The sequence below is a fragment of the Oncorhynchus nerka genome, linkage group LG20 (assembly GCF_034236695.1).
Source record: "Oncorhynchus nerka isolate Pitt River linkage group LG20, Oner_Uvic_2.0, whole genome shotgun sequence".
In the NCBI taxonomy this organism is placed as follows: domain Eukaryota; kingdom Metazoa; phylum Chordata; class Actinopteri; order Salmoniformes; family Salmonidae; genus Oncorhynchus; species Oncorhynchus nerka.
Window position 1 is genome coordinate 5,986,224 of NC_088415.1, and position 15,464 is coordinate 6,001,687.

General features: G+C 48.9%; 1 protein-coding gene across 1 annotated transcript in view; it reads right to left on the bottom strand.

Annotated features, from left to right (window-relative positions):
- LOC115120478 (arginine-glutamic acid dipeptide repeats protein-like) overlaps positions 1-15,464 on the bottom strand; it is a 324,644-nt gene that overhangs the window by 22,728 nt on the left and 286,452 nt on the right. The window contains 1 exon segment of the mRNA XM_065005146.1: positions 470-632. Within this exon segment, the coding sequence (XP_064861218.1) occupies positions 470-632 (163 nt within the window).

The following is a 15,464-nucleotide window of genomic DNA, read 5'->3' on the forward strand; positions in this document are numbered from 1 at the left end:
AGAGTTGGTGTCCTACTTACAGAACTCTGAGGAGGGGGTCTAGACGGGGGTGGAGAGTTAATGTACTACTTACAGAACTCTGAGGAGGGGGTCTAGACGGGATGTTGACGGGGCGAGGGTTTAGTGTCCTACTTACAGAACTCTGAGGAGGGGGTCTAGACGGGGGGTGGAGAGTTGGTGTCCTACTCACAGAACTCTGAGGAGGGGGTCTAGACAGGGGGTGGAGGGTTAGTGTCCTACTCACAGAACTCTGAGGAGGGGGTCTAGACGGGATGTTGACAGGGGTGGAGAGTTGGTGTACTACTTACAGAACTCTGAGGAGGGGGTCTAGACGGGGGGTGGAGGGTTAGTGACCTACTTACAGAACTCTGAGGAGGGGGTCTAGACGGGGTGGAGAGTTGGTGTCCTACTTACAGAACTCTGAGGAGGGGGGTCTAGACGGGGGGTGGAGAGTTGGTGTACTACTTACAGAACTCTGAGGAGGGGGGTCTAGACGGGATGTTGACGGGGGTTGAGGCAGTGCGTGTCTTGATGCGTCGGAACACAGGCTGGCGACGGTGTCTACGGTGGGCCCTGGACGACGCCGCCTCAGGAGTCTTCTTCCAGTAGTAGTAGAAGGTTATCAACTCACCCTGCAAGGTAGACATGGGAGAGGGAGGATGAGAGCACGACCCCTGAGAGCAGGACCCCTGACAGCAGAACCACTGACAGCAGAACCCCTGACAGCAGAACCCCTGACAGCAGGACTACTGACAGCAGGACCACTGACAGCAGAACCACTGACAGCAGAACCACTGACAGCAGGACCACTGACAGCAGGACTACTGACAGCAGGACCACTGACAGCAGAACCACTGACAGCAGAACCACTGACAGCAGGACCACTGACAGCAGGACTACTGACAGCAGGACTACTGACAGCAGGACCACTGACAGCAGGACCACTGACAGCAGGACCACTGAGAGCAGAACCCCTGAGACCATGACTCCAGGCCACTGAGACCATGACTCCAGGCCACTGAGACCATGACTCCAGGCCACTGAGACCATGACTCCAGGCCACTGAGACCGTGACTCCAGGCCACTGAGGCCATGACTCCAGGCCACTGAGACCATGACTCCAGGCCACTGAGGCCATGCTCTTTACTGAGGGAGGCTGTCTTGCCACATTAACTAGTGCTCTTTACTGAGGGAGGCTGTCTGGCCACATTAACTAGTGCTCTTTACTGAGGGAGGCTGTCTGGCCACATTAACTAGTGCTCTTTACTGAGGGAGGCTGTCTGGCCACATTAACTAGTGCTCTTTACTGAGGGAGGCTGTCTGGCCACATTAACTAGTGCTCTTTACTGAGGGAGGCTGTCTGGCCAAATTAACTACTGCTCTTTGTTGAGGGAGGCTGTCTGGCCACATTAACTAGTGCTCTTTGTTGAGGGAGGCTGTCTGGCCACATTAACTACTGCTCTTTGTTGAGGGAGGCTGTCTGGCCACATTAACTACTGCTCTTTGTTGAGGGAGGCTGTCTGGCCACATTAACTAGTGTTTGTTGAGGGAGGCTGTCTGGCCACATTAACTAGTGCTCTGGTTAGAGACCATTCACGGTGTAGAGTCTGAAGAGACCATTCACGGTGTAGAGTCTGAACAGCCCTCCACAGTGTTATAGAGTCTGAACAGCCCTCCACAGTGTTAAGGGTCTGAACAGCCCTCCACAGTGTTAAGGGTCTGAACAGCCCTCCATGGTATAGAGTCTGAACAGCCCTCCATTGTATAGAGTCTGAACAGCCCTCCACAGTGTTAAGGGTCTGAACAGCCCTCCACAGTGTTAAGGGTCTGAACAGCCCTCCACAGTGTTAAGGGTCTGAACAGCCCTCCACGGTGTTAAGAGTCTGAACAGCCCTCCATGGTATAGAGTCTGAACAGCCCTCCACAGTGTTAAGGGTCTGAACAGCCCTCCATGGTGTATAGAGTCTGAACAGCCCTCCACGGTATAGAGTCTGAACAGCCCTCCATGGTATAGAGTCTGAACAGCCCTCCACGGTGTAGAGTCTGAACAGCCCTCCATGGTATAGAGTCTGAACAGCCCTCCATGGTATAGAGTCTGAACAGCCCTCCATGGTATAGGGTCTGAACAGCCCTCCACAGTGTTATAGAGTCTGAACAGCCCTCCACAGTGTTATAGTCTGAACAGCCCTCCATGGTATAGAGTCTGAACAGCCCTCCACAGTGTTATAGAGTCTGAACAGCCCTCCACGGTGTTATAGAGTCTGAACAGCCCTCCACGGTGTTATAGAGTCTGAACAGCCCTCCACAGTGTTATAGTCTGAACAGCCCTCCACAGTGTTATAGAGTCTGAACAGCCCTCCACAGTGTTATAGAGTCTGAACAGCCCTCCACGGTATAGAGTCTGAACAGCCCTCCACAGTGTTATAGAGTCTGAACAGCCCTCCACAGTGTTAAGGGTCTGAACAGCCCTCCATGGTATAGAGTCTGAACAGCCCTCCACAGTGTTAAGGGTCTGAACAGCCCTCCACAGTGTTAAGGGTCTGAACAGCCCTCCACAGTGTTAAGGGTCTGAACAGCCCTCCACGGTGTTAAGAGTCTGAACAGCCCTCCATGGTGTAGAGTCTGAACAGCCCTCCACGGTGTATAGAGTCTGAACAGCCCTCCATGGTATAGAGTCTGAACAGCCCTCTCTGAACAGCCCTCCACGGTATAGAGTCTGAACAGCCCTCCATGGTGTCTATCCACGGTGTAGAGTCTGAACAGCCCTCCACGGTATAGAGTCTGAACAGCCCTCCACGGTATAGAGTCTGAACAGCCCTCCACAGTGTTATAGTCTGAACAGCCCCCACGGTGTAGTCTGAACAGGTCCACGGTATAGAGTCTGAACAGCCCTCCACAGTGTTATAGAGTCTGAACAGCCCTCCATGGTGTTATAGAGTCTGAACAGCCCTCCACGGTGTTATAGAGTCTGAACAGCCCTCCACAGTGTGTTATAGTCTGAACAGCCTCCATGGTATAGAGTCTGAACAGCCCTCCACAGTGTTATAGAGTCTGAACAGCCCTCCACAGTGTTATAGAGTCTGAACAGCCCTCCACGGTATAGAGTCTGAACAGCCCTCCACAGTGTTATAGAGTCTGAACAGCCCTCCACAGTGTTAAGGGTCTGAACAGCCCTCCACAGTGTTAAGGGTCTGAACAGCCCTCCATGGTATAGAGTCTGAACAGCCCTCCACAGTGTTAAGGGTCTGAACAGCCCTCCACAGTGTTAAGGGTCTGAACAGCCCTCCACAGTGTTAAGGGTCTGAACAGCCCTCCACAGTGTTAAGGGTCTGAACAGCCCTCCACAGTGTTAAGAGTCTGAACAGCCCTCCATGGTGTATAGAGTCTGAACAGCCCTCCATGGTGTAGAGTCTGAACAGCCCTCCACGGTGTATAGAGTCTGAACAGCCCTCCATGGTATAGAGTCTGAACAGCCCTCCACGGTGTTAAGGGTCTGAACAGCCCTCCACGGTGTGTAGGGTCTGAACAGCCCTCCATGGTATAGAGTCTGAACAGCCCTCCACGGTGTAGAGTCTGAACAGCCCTCCACGGTATAGAGTCTGAACAGCCCTCCACGGTATAGAGTCTGAACAGCCCTCCACAGTGTTATAGAGTCTGAACAGCCCCCCACGGTGTAGTCTGAACAGCCCTCCACGGTATAGAGTCTGAACAGCCCTCCACAGTGTTATAGAGTCTGAACAGCCCTCCATGGTATAGAGTCTGAACAGCCCTCCACGGTGTAGAGTCTGAACAGCCCTCCATGGTATAGAGTCTGAACAGCCCTCCATGGTATAGGGTCTGAACAGCCCTCCACAGTGTTATAGTCTGAACAGCCCTCCATGGTATAGAGTCTGAACAGCCCTCCACAGTGTTATAGAGTCTGAACAGCCCTCCACGGTGTTATAGAGTCTGAACAGCCCTCCACGGTATAGAGTCTGAACAGCCCTCCACAGTGTTATAGAGTCTGAACAGCCCTCCACAGTGTTAAGGGTCTGAACAGCCCTCCACAGTGTTAAGGGTCTGAACAGCCCTCCATGGTATAGAGTCTGAACAGCCCTCCACAGTGTTAAGGGTCTGAACAGCCCTCCACAGTGTTAAGGGTCTGAACAGCCCTCCACAGTGTTAAGGGTCTGAACAGCCCTCCACAGTGTTAAGGGTCTGAACAGCCCTCCACAGTGTTAAGAGTCTGAACAGCCCTCCATGGTGTATAGAGTCTGAACAGCCCTCCATGGTGTAGAGTCTGAACAGCCCTCCACGGTGTATAGAGTCTGAACAGCCCTCCATGGTATAGAGTCTGAACAGCCCTCCACGGTGTTAAGGGTCTGAACAGCCCTCCACGGTGTGTAGGGTCTGAACAGCCCTCCACGGTATAGAGTCTGAACAGCCCTCCACGGTATAGAGTCTGAACAGCCCTCCATGGTATAGAGTCTGAACAGCCCTCCACGGTGTATAGAGTCTGAACAGCCCTCCACGGTGTATAGAGTCTGAACAGCCCTCCATGGTATAGAGTCTGAACAGCCCTCCACGGTGTAGAGTCTGAACAGCCCTCCACGGTATAGAGTCTGAACAGCCCTCCACGGTATAGAGTCTGAACAGCCCTCCACAGTGTTATAGAGTCTGAACAGCCCTCCACGGTGTAGTCTGAACAGCCCTCCACGGTATAGAGTCTGAACAGCCCTCCACAGTGTTATAGAGTCTGAACAGCCCTCCACGGTATAGAGTCTGAACAGCCCTCCATGGTGTATAGAGTCTGAACAGCCCTCCACGGTGTATAGAGCCTGAACAGCCCTCCACGGTGTATAGAGTCTGAACAGCCCTCCACAGTGTTATAGAGTCTGAACAGCCCTCCACGGTGTATAGAGCCTGAACAGCCCTCCACGGTGTATAGAGTCTGAACAGCCCTCCACAGTGTTATAGAGTCTGAACAGCCCTCCATGGTATAGAGTCTGAACAGCCCTCCACAGTGTTATAGAGTCTGAACAGCCCTCCACGGTGTTATAGTCTGAACAGCCCTCCACGGTGTATAGAGTCTGAACAGCCCTCCACAGTGTTATAGAGTCTGAACAGCCCTCCACGGTGTATAGAGTCTGAACAGCCCTCCACGGTGTTAAGGGTCTGAACAGCCCTCCACGGTGTTAAGGGTCTGAACAGCCCTCCACGGTGTATAGAGTCTGAACAGCCCTCCACAGTGTTAAAGCCTATTGATTGATTTGGTCCTCTCCGTCAGTGTTGCTACCTTTTCAGCAAACAGTCTCTCTCTCTCTCTCTCTGTCGCTGTCTCTCTCTCTCTGTCTCTCTCTCTGTCTCTCTCTCTCTGTCTCTCTCTCTCTGTCTCTCTCTCTCTAGCCGGGCCAGCTGGTGAGGACAGGGATCTGGCTGGGGGTGAGCGTGCAGGTAAAGTAATCTGGCGAGACGTCCTGATGTGAAATCTAATTGAACTGTGTAGATCAGATGTGTCAAGCGGCGAGTACTAGAGCAGCCTGAGTGTGTTGTCTGCTCTGTGATTAATGACCGTTCTCTCCCCCCCCAGCAGCCCCCCCCCCCCCCCCAGCAGCTCGACAACCCAACCCACGACAACCACAAACCAACACACAGAAAAAAGGTTGCCGTGGCCCTAAATCACTTACAGTAAGTCACACATCATTATATTATCCAGGAATAAAAGTCCACAAACTAAATTGCAGAGATTTGAAAAGGAAACTAACAGGAGTAGATGAGTGGAAAACAGGAAATGCTTCAAAAGGGATTGGTTGTTGATTAGAATGTTCTGGAACCACAGGGAAATAATAAGTTAATAAAACCTTTGTTTCCTGTCTTTCTCTTCATCTTTGGCGCAGTGGTCTAAAGGCAACGCATCTCAGTGCTAGAGGCTTCACTACAGACACCCTGGTTCGAATCCAGACTGTATCACAACCGGACGTGATTTGGGAGTCCCATAGGGCGGCGCACAATTGTCCCAGCGTCGTCCGTCATTGTAAATAAGAATTTGTTCTTAACCGACTTGCCTAGTTCAATCAATTGTTAAAATAAAATAAATAGTTTTACTCTGCCTTGCTACTACTAGCTTGCATGAGTAGTAAATGGAGTCCATCTGCATCACACCAGAGTCCAACAATAAACAGAGGAGAAACAGTTCACACAGTGAAGCACGGCTAGATGAGGGGAGGAGTGTGTCTCTGTTCAGTCCTGTGGTTGTGAGGGGCCTCATGTGGTGAATTAGTATGAAACAGACAGATTTGACAGAGGGTTTAAATAGCTCCACCAACCTGCCTGTCTGTCAAAGTTTCTCTGAAGCCATATATCCCATGATCTCTTGTTCTTTTACCAGACGTAAATGTCACTAACTGTCATCACGGCATACGCTTGGGAATATGATGTTTGTTTTGTTTGACTGGTTTATACTGCGTAAAATGTCAAATATATTTCACACCAAAAAATATATATATTTCCACACTAAAACAGATCTGTAGAAGCCAGTGAACTATATTTTTTTTTACAATGATGTACTAAAATATGAAATATTTTTTTTTGTCCAGAGAGCTAGCTTACATGAGACTAGCTGAAAGCTCTCAGAACACGATCGTGACAACATAAGCTTGGTATTATATAAGGCCTTCTAGCATGCTGGCGGCTTCCTTCTGCAGGAGATGAGTGTTCTGGTGGATTATCGGCCAACAAGGAAAGGGCTTACCTTATATCACCACGTCTGCTATGACCTCACTCTCTCTGCTTCCCTCCCTCTCACTCTCTCTGCTTCCCTCCCTCTCACTCTCTCTGCTTCCCTCAGTCTCACTGCTATGACCTCACTCTCTCTGCTTCCCTCAGTCTCACTGCTATGACCTCACTCTCTCTGCTTCCCTCAGTCTCACTGCTATGACCTCACTCTCTCTGCTTCCCTCCCTCTCACTCTCTCTGCTTCCCTCAGTCTCACTGCTATGACCTCACTCTCTCTGCTTCCCTCCCTCTCACTCTCTCTGCTTCCCTCAGTCTCACTGCTATGACCTCACTCTCTCTGCTTCCCTCCCTCTCACTCTCTCTGCTTCCCTCAGTCTCACTGCTATGACCTCACTCTCTCTGCTTCCCTCCCTCTCACTCTCTCTGCTTCCCTCAGTCTCACTGCTATGACCTCACTCTCTCTGCTTCCCTCCCTCTCACTCTCTCTGCTTCCCTCAGTCTCACTGCTATGACCTCACTCTCTCTGCTTCCCTCCCTCTCACTCTCTCTGCTTCCCTCCCTCAGTCTCACTGCTATGAACTCACTCTCTCTGCTTCCCTCCCTCTCACTCTCTCTGCTTCCCTCCCTCAGTCTCACTGCTATGACCTCACTCTCTCTGCTTCCCTCAGTCTCACTGCTATGACCTCACTCTCTCTGCTTCCCTCCCTCTCACTCTCTCTGCTTCCCTCAGTCTCACTGCTATGACCTCACTCTCTCTGCTTCCCTCCCTCTCACTCTCTCTGCTTCCCTCAGTCTCACTGCTATGACCTCACTCTCTCTGCTTCCCTCCCTCTCACTCTCTCTGCTTCCCTCAGTCTCACTGCTATGACCTCACTCTCTCTGCTTCCCTCCCTCTCACTCTCTCTGCTTCCCTCAGTCTCACTGCTATGACCTCACTCTCTCTGCTTCCCTCCCTCTCACTCTCTCTGCTTCCCTCAGTCTCACTGCTATGACCTCACTCTCTCTGCTTCCCTCCCTCTCACTCTCTCTGCTTCCCTCAGTCTCACTGCTATGACCTCACTCTCTCTGCTTCCCTCCCACTCTCACTCTCTCTGCTTCCCTCCCTCTCAGTCTCACTGCTATGACCTCACTCTCTCTGCTTCCCTCCCTCTCACTCTCTCTGCTTCCCTCAGTCTCACTGCTATGACCTCACTCTCTCTGCTTCCCTCCCTCTCACTCTCTCTGCTTCCCTCAGTCTCACTGCTATGACCTCACTCTCTCTGCTTCCCTCCCTCTCACTCTCTCTCTGCTTCCCTCAGTCTCACTGCTATGACCTCACTCTCTCTGCTTCCCTCCCTCTCACTCTCTCTGCTTCCCCCTCAGTCTCACTGCTATGACCTCACTCTCTCTGCTTCCCTCCCTCTCACTCTCTCTGCTTCCCTCAGTCTCACTGCTATGACCTCACTCTCTCTGCTTCCCTCCCTCTCACTCTCTCTGCTTCCCTCAGTCTCACTGCTATGACCTCACTCTCTCTGCTTCCCTCCCTCTCACTCTCTCTGCTTCCCTCAGTCTCACTGCTATGACCTCACTCTCTCTGCTTCCCTCCCTCTCACTCTCTGCTTCCCTCAGTCTCACTGCTATGACCTCACTCTCTCTGCTTCCCTCCCTCTCACTCTCTCTGCTTCCCTCAGTCTCACTGCTATGACCTCACTCTCTCTGCTCCCCTCCCTCTCAGTCTCACTGCTATGACCTCACTCTCTCTGCTACCCTCCCTCTCAGTCTCACTGCTATGACCTCACTCTCTCTGCTTCCCTCCCTCTCAGTCTCACTGCTATGACCTCACTCTCTCTGCTTCCCTCCCTCTCAGTCTCACTGCTATGACCTCACTCTCTCTGCTTCCCTCCCTCTCAGTCTCACTGCTATGACCTCACTCTCTCTGCTTCCCTCCCTCTCAGTCTCACTGCTATGACCTCACTCTCTCTGCTCCCCTCCCTCAGTCTCACTGCTATGACCTCACTCTCTCTGCTTCCCTCCCTCTCAGTCTCACTGCTATGACCTCACTCTCTCTGCTTCCCTCCCTCTCAGTCTCACTGATACGGTCACTTCAAATGCTAAGGTTAACAAATGTTACGGTTATATCACTTCAACTACTTGTGAGGCAGGTAGGGAGGGATGTCAAAGTGGAAGAAACTTTTGAAAAATTAAAAAAAATATATATTTTAAAAATCATGAAAAATAAAACACGTAATATATTTTGGGTAGATTAGAATTCAAAGCCCTGAGTCAATACATTAATCACCTTTGGCAGCGATTACAGCTGTGAGTCTTTCTGGGTAATTTCTCGGAGAGCTCTCCACACCTAGTTTCTGCAACATTTGCCATTCATTCTTTTAGAATTCTTCAAGCTATCATTGCTAGACAACCATTTTCAGGTCATAGATTGTCAAGTAGATTAAAGTTAAAACTGTATCTCGGGCCCTCAGGAACAACTCCAGTGTCGATTGTGTTTTAGGTTATTGTCCTGCTGATAGGTCAATTCATCTCCCAGTGTCTGTTGGGAAAGCAGACAACCAGATTTTCGTCTAGGATGTTGCCTGTGCTTAACTCCATTCTGGTTATTTCTCATCCTGAAAAACTCTCCATTCTGTGCATGCTTCTTTCTTTTCACTTGCTCCACAATACTATGCTAATTGACAGTTTTTCATTGTTTAATGGCTGTGATAGGAGGAAAAACTAACTGTTTTAAAGTCAACATTGCGCATCATGGTGAAATCCCTGAGCGGTTTCCTTCCTCTCCGGCAACTGAGTTAGGAAGGACGCCTACATCTTTGTAGTGACTGGGTATATTGATTTACCATCCAAAGTGTAATGAATAACTTCACCATGCTTAAAGGGATATTCAAAGTCTGTTTTTTAAAATGTTTTACCCATCTACCAATATGTGCCCTTCTTCGTGAAGCATTGGAAAACCTCCCTGGTCTTTGTGGTTGAATATCATCCTTGATGTAACGTAACAAAATGTGTAAAATAATCAAGGGGTCTGAATTCTTTCCGAATGCACTGTGTGTGTGTGTGTGTGTGTGTGTGTTATATACACACACACGGTACATTCGGAAAGAATTCAGACCCTTTGACTTTCTCCACATTTTGATATTTTTTTAGTTAGTTATAGTTTAGTTAGTTATAGTTTAGTTAGTTATAGTTTTTTAGTTATAGTTTTTCCCCCTCATCAATCTACACACAATACCCAAATAATGCCAAAGCAAAAAACAGGTTATATCGTGTGTGTTACGCTCTGTGTGTCCTAGGCTAGGGTACGAGTGAATAGGGTTGGCACGGCAATTGAATTTCGACGGTTAGGGATGAAAACCGTTGTGAAAATAAAAATCAGTCACTAAGGCACTGCATCAGTGACAGAGGCGTCACTACAGACCCGGGTCCCGATCCCGGGCTGTTTCACAACCGACACATTGGTGCGAGTGGCTTCCGGATGAAGTGGGCGGGTGCTAAGAAACGGGATTTGGCGGGTCAGGTTTCGGAGGACGCATGATTTGACCTTCGTCTCTCGAGCCAGTTAGGGAGTTGCAGAGATGAGACAAGATCGAAATTTGGGGAGATAAAAAATACAAAAATTCAGCGGCATTCGTCCATGTTTCGCCCGTAACATGGACTCAATGTGATGAAACTTTGTTGCTCCTTGCTGAAACAAACAAACGACTCTTTGGATGCTTAGGCAACGGCCCCCACAATGCAGCAGCACACTGAAATATAATTAATAGACCAGGGCCATTGTCTTATGTCATCCCTACGTGACTCCTCCCTCAACCGATCTGTCTTGTGGGATGTGGAACTCATCTCTAATAGTCTAGATTTTGCTCATTCGTCTAACCCTAGTTCCTAATTCTGAAAATTACTTCGCAATCGGTGTCTATGATGCACAGCACACTACGGTAGAGCAAGCTAGTTTGAACGGCCATACGCTAGCTAGTTTGAACGGTCATGCGCTAGCTAGTTTGAACGGTCATGCGCTAGCTAGTTTGAACGGTCATGCGCTAGCTAGTTTGAACGGTCATGCGCTAGCTAGTTTGAACGGTCATGCGCTAGCTAGTTTGAACGGTCATGCGCTAGCTAGTTTGAACGGTCATACGCTAGCTAGTTTGAACGGCCATACGCTAGCTAGTTTGAACGGCCATACGCTAGCTAGTTTGAACGGTCATACGCTAGCTAGTTTGAACGGTCATGCGCTAGCTAGTTTGAACGGTCATGCGCTAGCTAGTTTGAACGGTCATACGCTAGCTAGTTTGAACGGTCATACGCTAGCTAGTTTGCCAGCTTGTTGTTGAAGTTGTACGGAACCAAAGTTGTGGGACTGTTGTCAGTCAAGATACATGCTGATTTCTGACAACTGGCTCTGTGTCTCGCTACTCTGGAACATTTGGCCAACGTGATGACATCACAGAGAGGAGTCAGCTGTAGAACTCGGCGCACCAATCACAGCAGAACAGAATGAAAACTCATTTGGGAATTAGCGAGAACTTCACTGCACTAGTGTGTGAACTGGCGTTGTTGGCATCCCTGCCTTTCATTTCATACAGCCAGCAAGCAGACACTAACATCAGCTAGTACATTTTTGTGCACATTTAGAATTTCATAATTACTGATTCTACACGGGGAAGGACAGGGCCGGGGGGCTGGTGTTCCTATGTACACTGTGCTACACAGGGCAGTGCAGGCTACGGGGTGAGGGCTAAAAACCAGTATTTACACACTGATCCCCTCTCAGCTCTCCCCCTCTCTCTACTTTTCCCTGCTCTCTCCATTTTTCTCCCTCTCCTCTCCCCAGCTCTATTCTTCTCCCTCTGCTCTTTCCCTCTCTCTCTCTCTCTTCTTCCTCTCTGCTCTTTCTGCAGGCTAAACAGATGGTTAGTGTTTTTCCTGGCAGATTTGTGACAAGAGTCACAAAAGGCCCCTGCTTTGACACCAAGCCAAACGGTTAAGGCAGTTACTGGCAGGAGCAGGGGAAGAGAAGGAGGAGGAGGGGAGAGTGAGGGAGGAGAGAACATGGGAGGAGGGGGAAGGAGGGAGGCAGAAGCCAGAGCAGGGGAAGAGAAGGGGGGAGGAGGGGAGAGAGAGGGAGAGCGGGGAAGTGCTGAGAGAGAAATAAGAGAGAAAAACATTGGAAAACAAATCAACCCTGAATCTAACCAGCCCTTCCTAAAACCTCTCCCACATTTCAGACGAATGAGCTGTTGCTGTGAGATTATAGGGGTGGGGGGAGGGACCAGCAGGAGAGAATGTCATGACTGGGTTGGGTTAGATACAGAGTTGAGTAAACAACCACGATTGCAGCCAGGCAGAGTGGCTCAGAGGAGGAGTCTGACTATCATTACAGCAAGGGGGAGGAGTCTGACTATCATTACAGCAAGGGGGAGGAGAATGTTGATCTGACAACAACAATCAGGACACCTGCTCTTTCCATGACAGACTGACCAGGTGAATCCAGGATCCTTTATTGATGTTACCTGTTAAAACTTAAAGGCTAGGGGGCACTATTTTCACATCCGGATGAAAAGTGTGCCCAAAGTAAACTGCCTGCTACTCAGGCCCAGAAGCTAGGCTATGCATATTTGGATAGAAAAAGCTCTGAAGCTTCTGAAAGTGTGAGAATGATGTCTGTGAGTATAACATAACTTATTTGGCAGGCGAAACCCCAAGGACAAAACATCCAGGATTTTCTTTTTTTTGAGGTCACTCTCTTTTCAATGGGTTTTCAATGGGAATCTAGAATTCCAAGGCAGTTGCTTGCAGTTCCTATCGCTTCCACTGGATGTCATCAGTCTTTAGAAATTGGTTGATGTTTTTCCTTTTGAGAAATGAAGAAGCAGCCCTGTTCAGAACGAGGGTCTAGTCTAGTGTACTGTTGTGGTTGAGGCGCGTGACCTGAAAGCTCCACTTTGTTTTCCTCCGGTATTGAACACAGTTTATTCCGTCTTAAATTTGATCGATTATTTACGTTTAAAAATACCTAAAGTTGTTTGAAATGTTTGGATCAAGTTTACCGGTAACTTATTAGATATTTTTTAGTCATGTTGTGTGAGTTGGAACCGGTGTATTTTCTGAATCATACGCGCCAAAAGTTAGTTACTTAGTTACTGTGTGTATGTTAGTTACTGTGTGTAGGTTAGTTACTTAGTTACTGTGTGTGGGTTAGTTACTTAGTTACTGTGTGTGGGTTAGTTACTTAGTTACTGTGTGTAGGTTAGTTACTTAGTTACTGTGTGTAGGTTAGTTACTGTGTGTAGGTTAGTTACTGTGTGTAGATAAGAGCGTCTGCTAAATGACTTAAATGTAAATGTAAACTACCCTACACACAGTAACTACCCTACACACAGTAACTAAGTAACTAACTTACTGTGTGTAGGGTAGTTACTGTGTGTAGGGTAGTTACTGTGTGTATGTTAGTTACTGTGTGTATGTTAGTTACTGTGTGTATGTTAGTTACTGTGTGTATGGTAGTTACTGTGTGTAGGTTAGTTACTGTGTGTAGGTTAGTTACTGTGTGTAGGGTAGTTACTGTGTGTAGGGTAGTTACTGTGTGGAGGGTAGTTACTGTGTGGAGGTTAGTTACTGTGTGTATGTTAGTTACTGTGTGTATGTTAGTTACTGTGTGTAGGGTAGTTACTGTGTGTAGGTTAGTTACTGTGTGTAGGGTAGTTACTGTGTGTAGGGTAGTTACTGTGTGTAGGGTAGTTACTGTGTGGAGGTTAGTTACTGTGTGGAGGTTAGTTACTGTGTGTATGTTAGTTACTTAGTTACTGTGTGTAGGGTAGTTACTTTGCGTAGGGTAGTTACTGTGTGTAGGGTAGTTACTGTGTGTAGGGTAGTTACTTTGCGTAGGGTAGTTACTGTGTGAAGGTTAGTTACTGGTAGAAAGTTAGTTAGTGAAGGGTTAATACCAGAGGGCTGACAGATGTTCTCTACTGTACATCATTGTTTATATTTTACTGCAATATAGAATTTTGTTTAATGACTGTTCATCTCGTTTAAGCCAGAACTAAAGTCTTGCCTAATTGGTCTCTGGGTCCATACGTGTTGAATGAGGAGCAGAACGAGGAGCAGAACGAGGAGCGGGGAACGAGGAGCAGAACGAGGAGCAGAACGAGGAGCAGAACGAGGAGCGGGGAAAGAGGAGCGGGGAAAGAGGAGCAGAACGAGGAGCAGGGAAAGAGGAGCAGAACGAGGAGCAGAACAAGGAGCAGAACGAGGAGCAGAACGAGGAGCAGAACGAGGAGCGGGGAACGAGGAGCGGGGAACGAGGAGCGGAACGAGGAGCAGAACGAGGAACGGGGAAAGAGGAGCAGAACGAGGAGCAGAACGAGGAGCAGGGAAAGAGGAGCAGAACGAGGAGCAGAACGAGGAGCAGAACGAGGAGCAGAACGAGGAGCTCCACACTCGCTCGCTGAAAGTCACAGCCCGAATGTTTCCTCCTCTTCAAAAGATGCCAACACCTGCAAAATCTTGATTTGTCAAAAATAACTATAGTGATGAAAAACCCAAGGAACTAACGGCATCCCATTGTATCATGACAGAGCTACGCTAACATTTATGTTTACGTGGTCTGTCCACGAGAGATTAAATGATTCTTAATGGAAATGAAATATACTGTATATTTATTTGTTAATACAGTACAGTTGTCTCTTATCTAATGCTTAGTAAAACTAATTGGGTCTCTTATACAGTAATAAAAAATTTAAAAAAGAAGGGCAACAATATTTCTCCAGCTACATTATAATACATTGCTTCCACCAAGGTCAACACAGTCGGAGCCCCGACGGCTTCTGAAATAGACAGCCACTCCTGTCTGTGGTCCCTGTAAGTGCAGTACAGAACAGCACAGGGCAGAGAGAGCAAATGTGAGTGAGAAAAAATAAATAAAAAAGGCCTTGGCTGATGGAACAGTGTGTGCGCGTGCCTGTGTGTGCGGTTAAATAGGCAGGCGGATCCCCCTCGCTGCGCCAATCCTTTCTCCCACTGAATGACCGAGCTGTGTTTTCACACGCCAGAGAATCACCACTCTCTCCTCCTTTCACTGCTGTAAGCGCTTTTACAAATCAAAGCAGATTGGACATACTGCTACAGAGCCTTTTTACAGGACGGGTTGATCCCTACGCCTGCTACAGAGCCTTTTTACAGGGCGGGTTGATCCCTACGCCTGCTACAGAGCCTTTTTACAGGGCGGGTTGATCCCTACGCCTGCTACAGAGCCTTTTTACAGGGCGGGTTGATCCCTACGCCTGCTACAGAGCCTTTTTACAGGGCGGGTTGATCCCTACGCCTGCTACAGAGCCTTTTTACAGGGCGGGTTGATCCCTACGCCCGCTACAGAGCCTTTTTACAGGGCGGGTTGATCCCTACGCCTGCTACAGAGCCTTTTTACAGGGTGGGTTGATCCCTACGCCCGCTACAGAGCCTTTTTACAGGGCGGGTTGATCCCTACGCCCGCTACAGAGCCTTTTTACAGGGCGGGTTGATCCCTACGCCTGCTACAGAGCCTTTTTACAGGGCGGGTTGATCCCTACGCCTGCTACAGAGCCTTTTTACAGGGCGGGTTGATCCCTACGCCTGCTACAGAGCCTTTTTACAGGGCGGGTTGATCCCTACGCCTGCTACAGAGCCTTTTTACAGGGCGGGTTGATCCCTACGCCTGCTACAGAGCCTTTTTACAGGGTGGTTGATCCCTACACCTGCTACAGAGCCTTTTTACAGGGCGG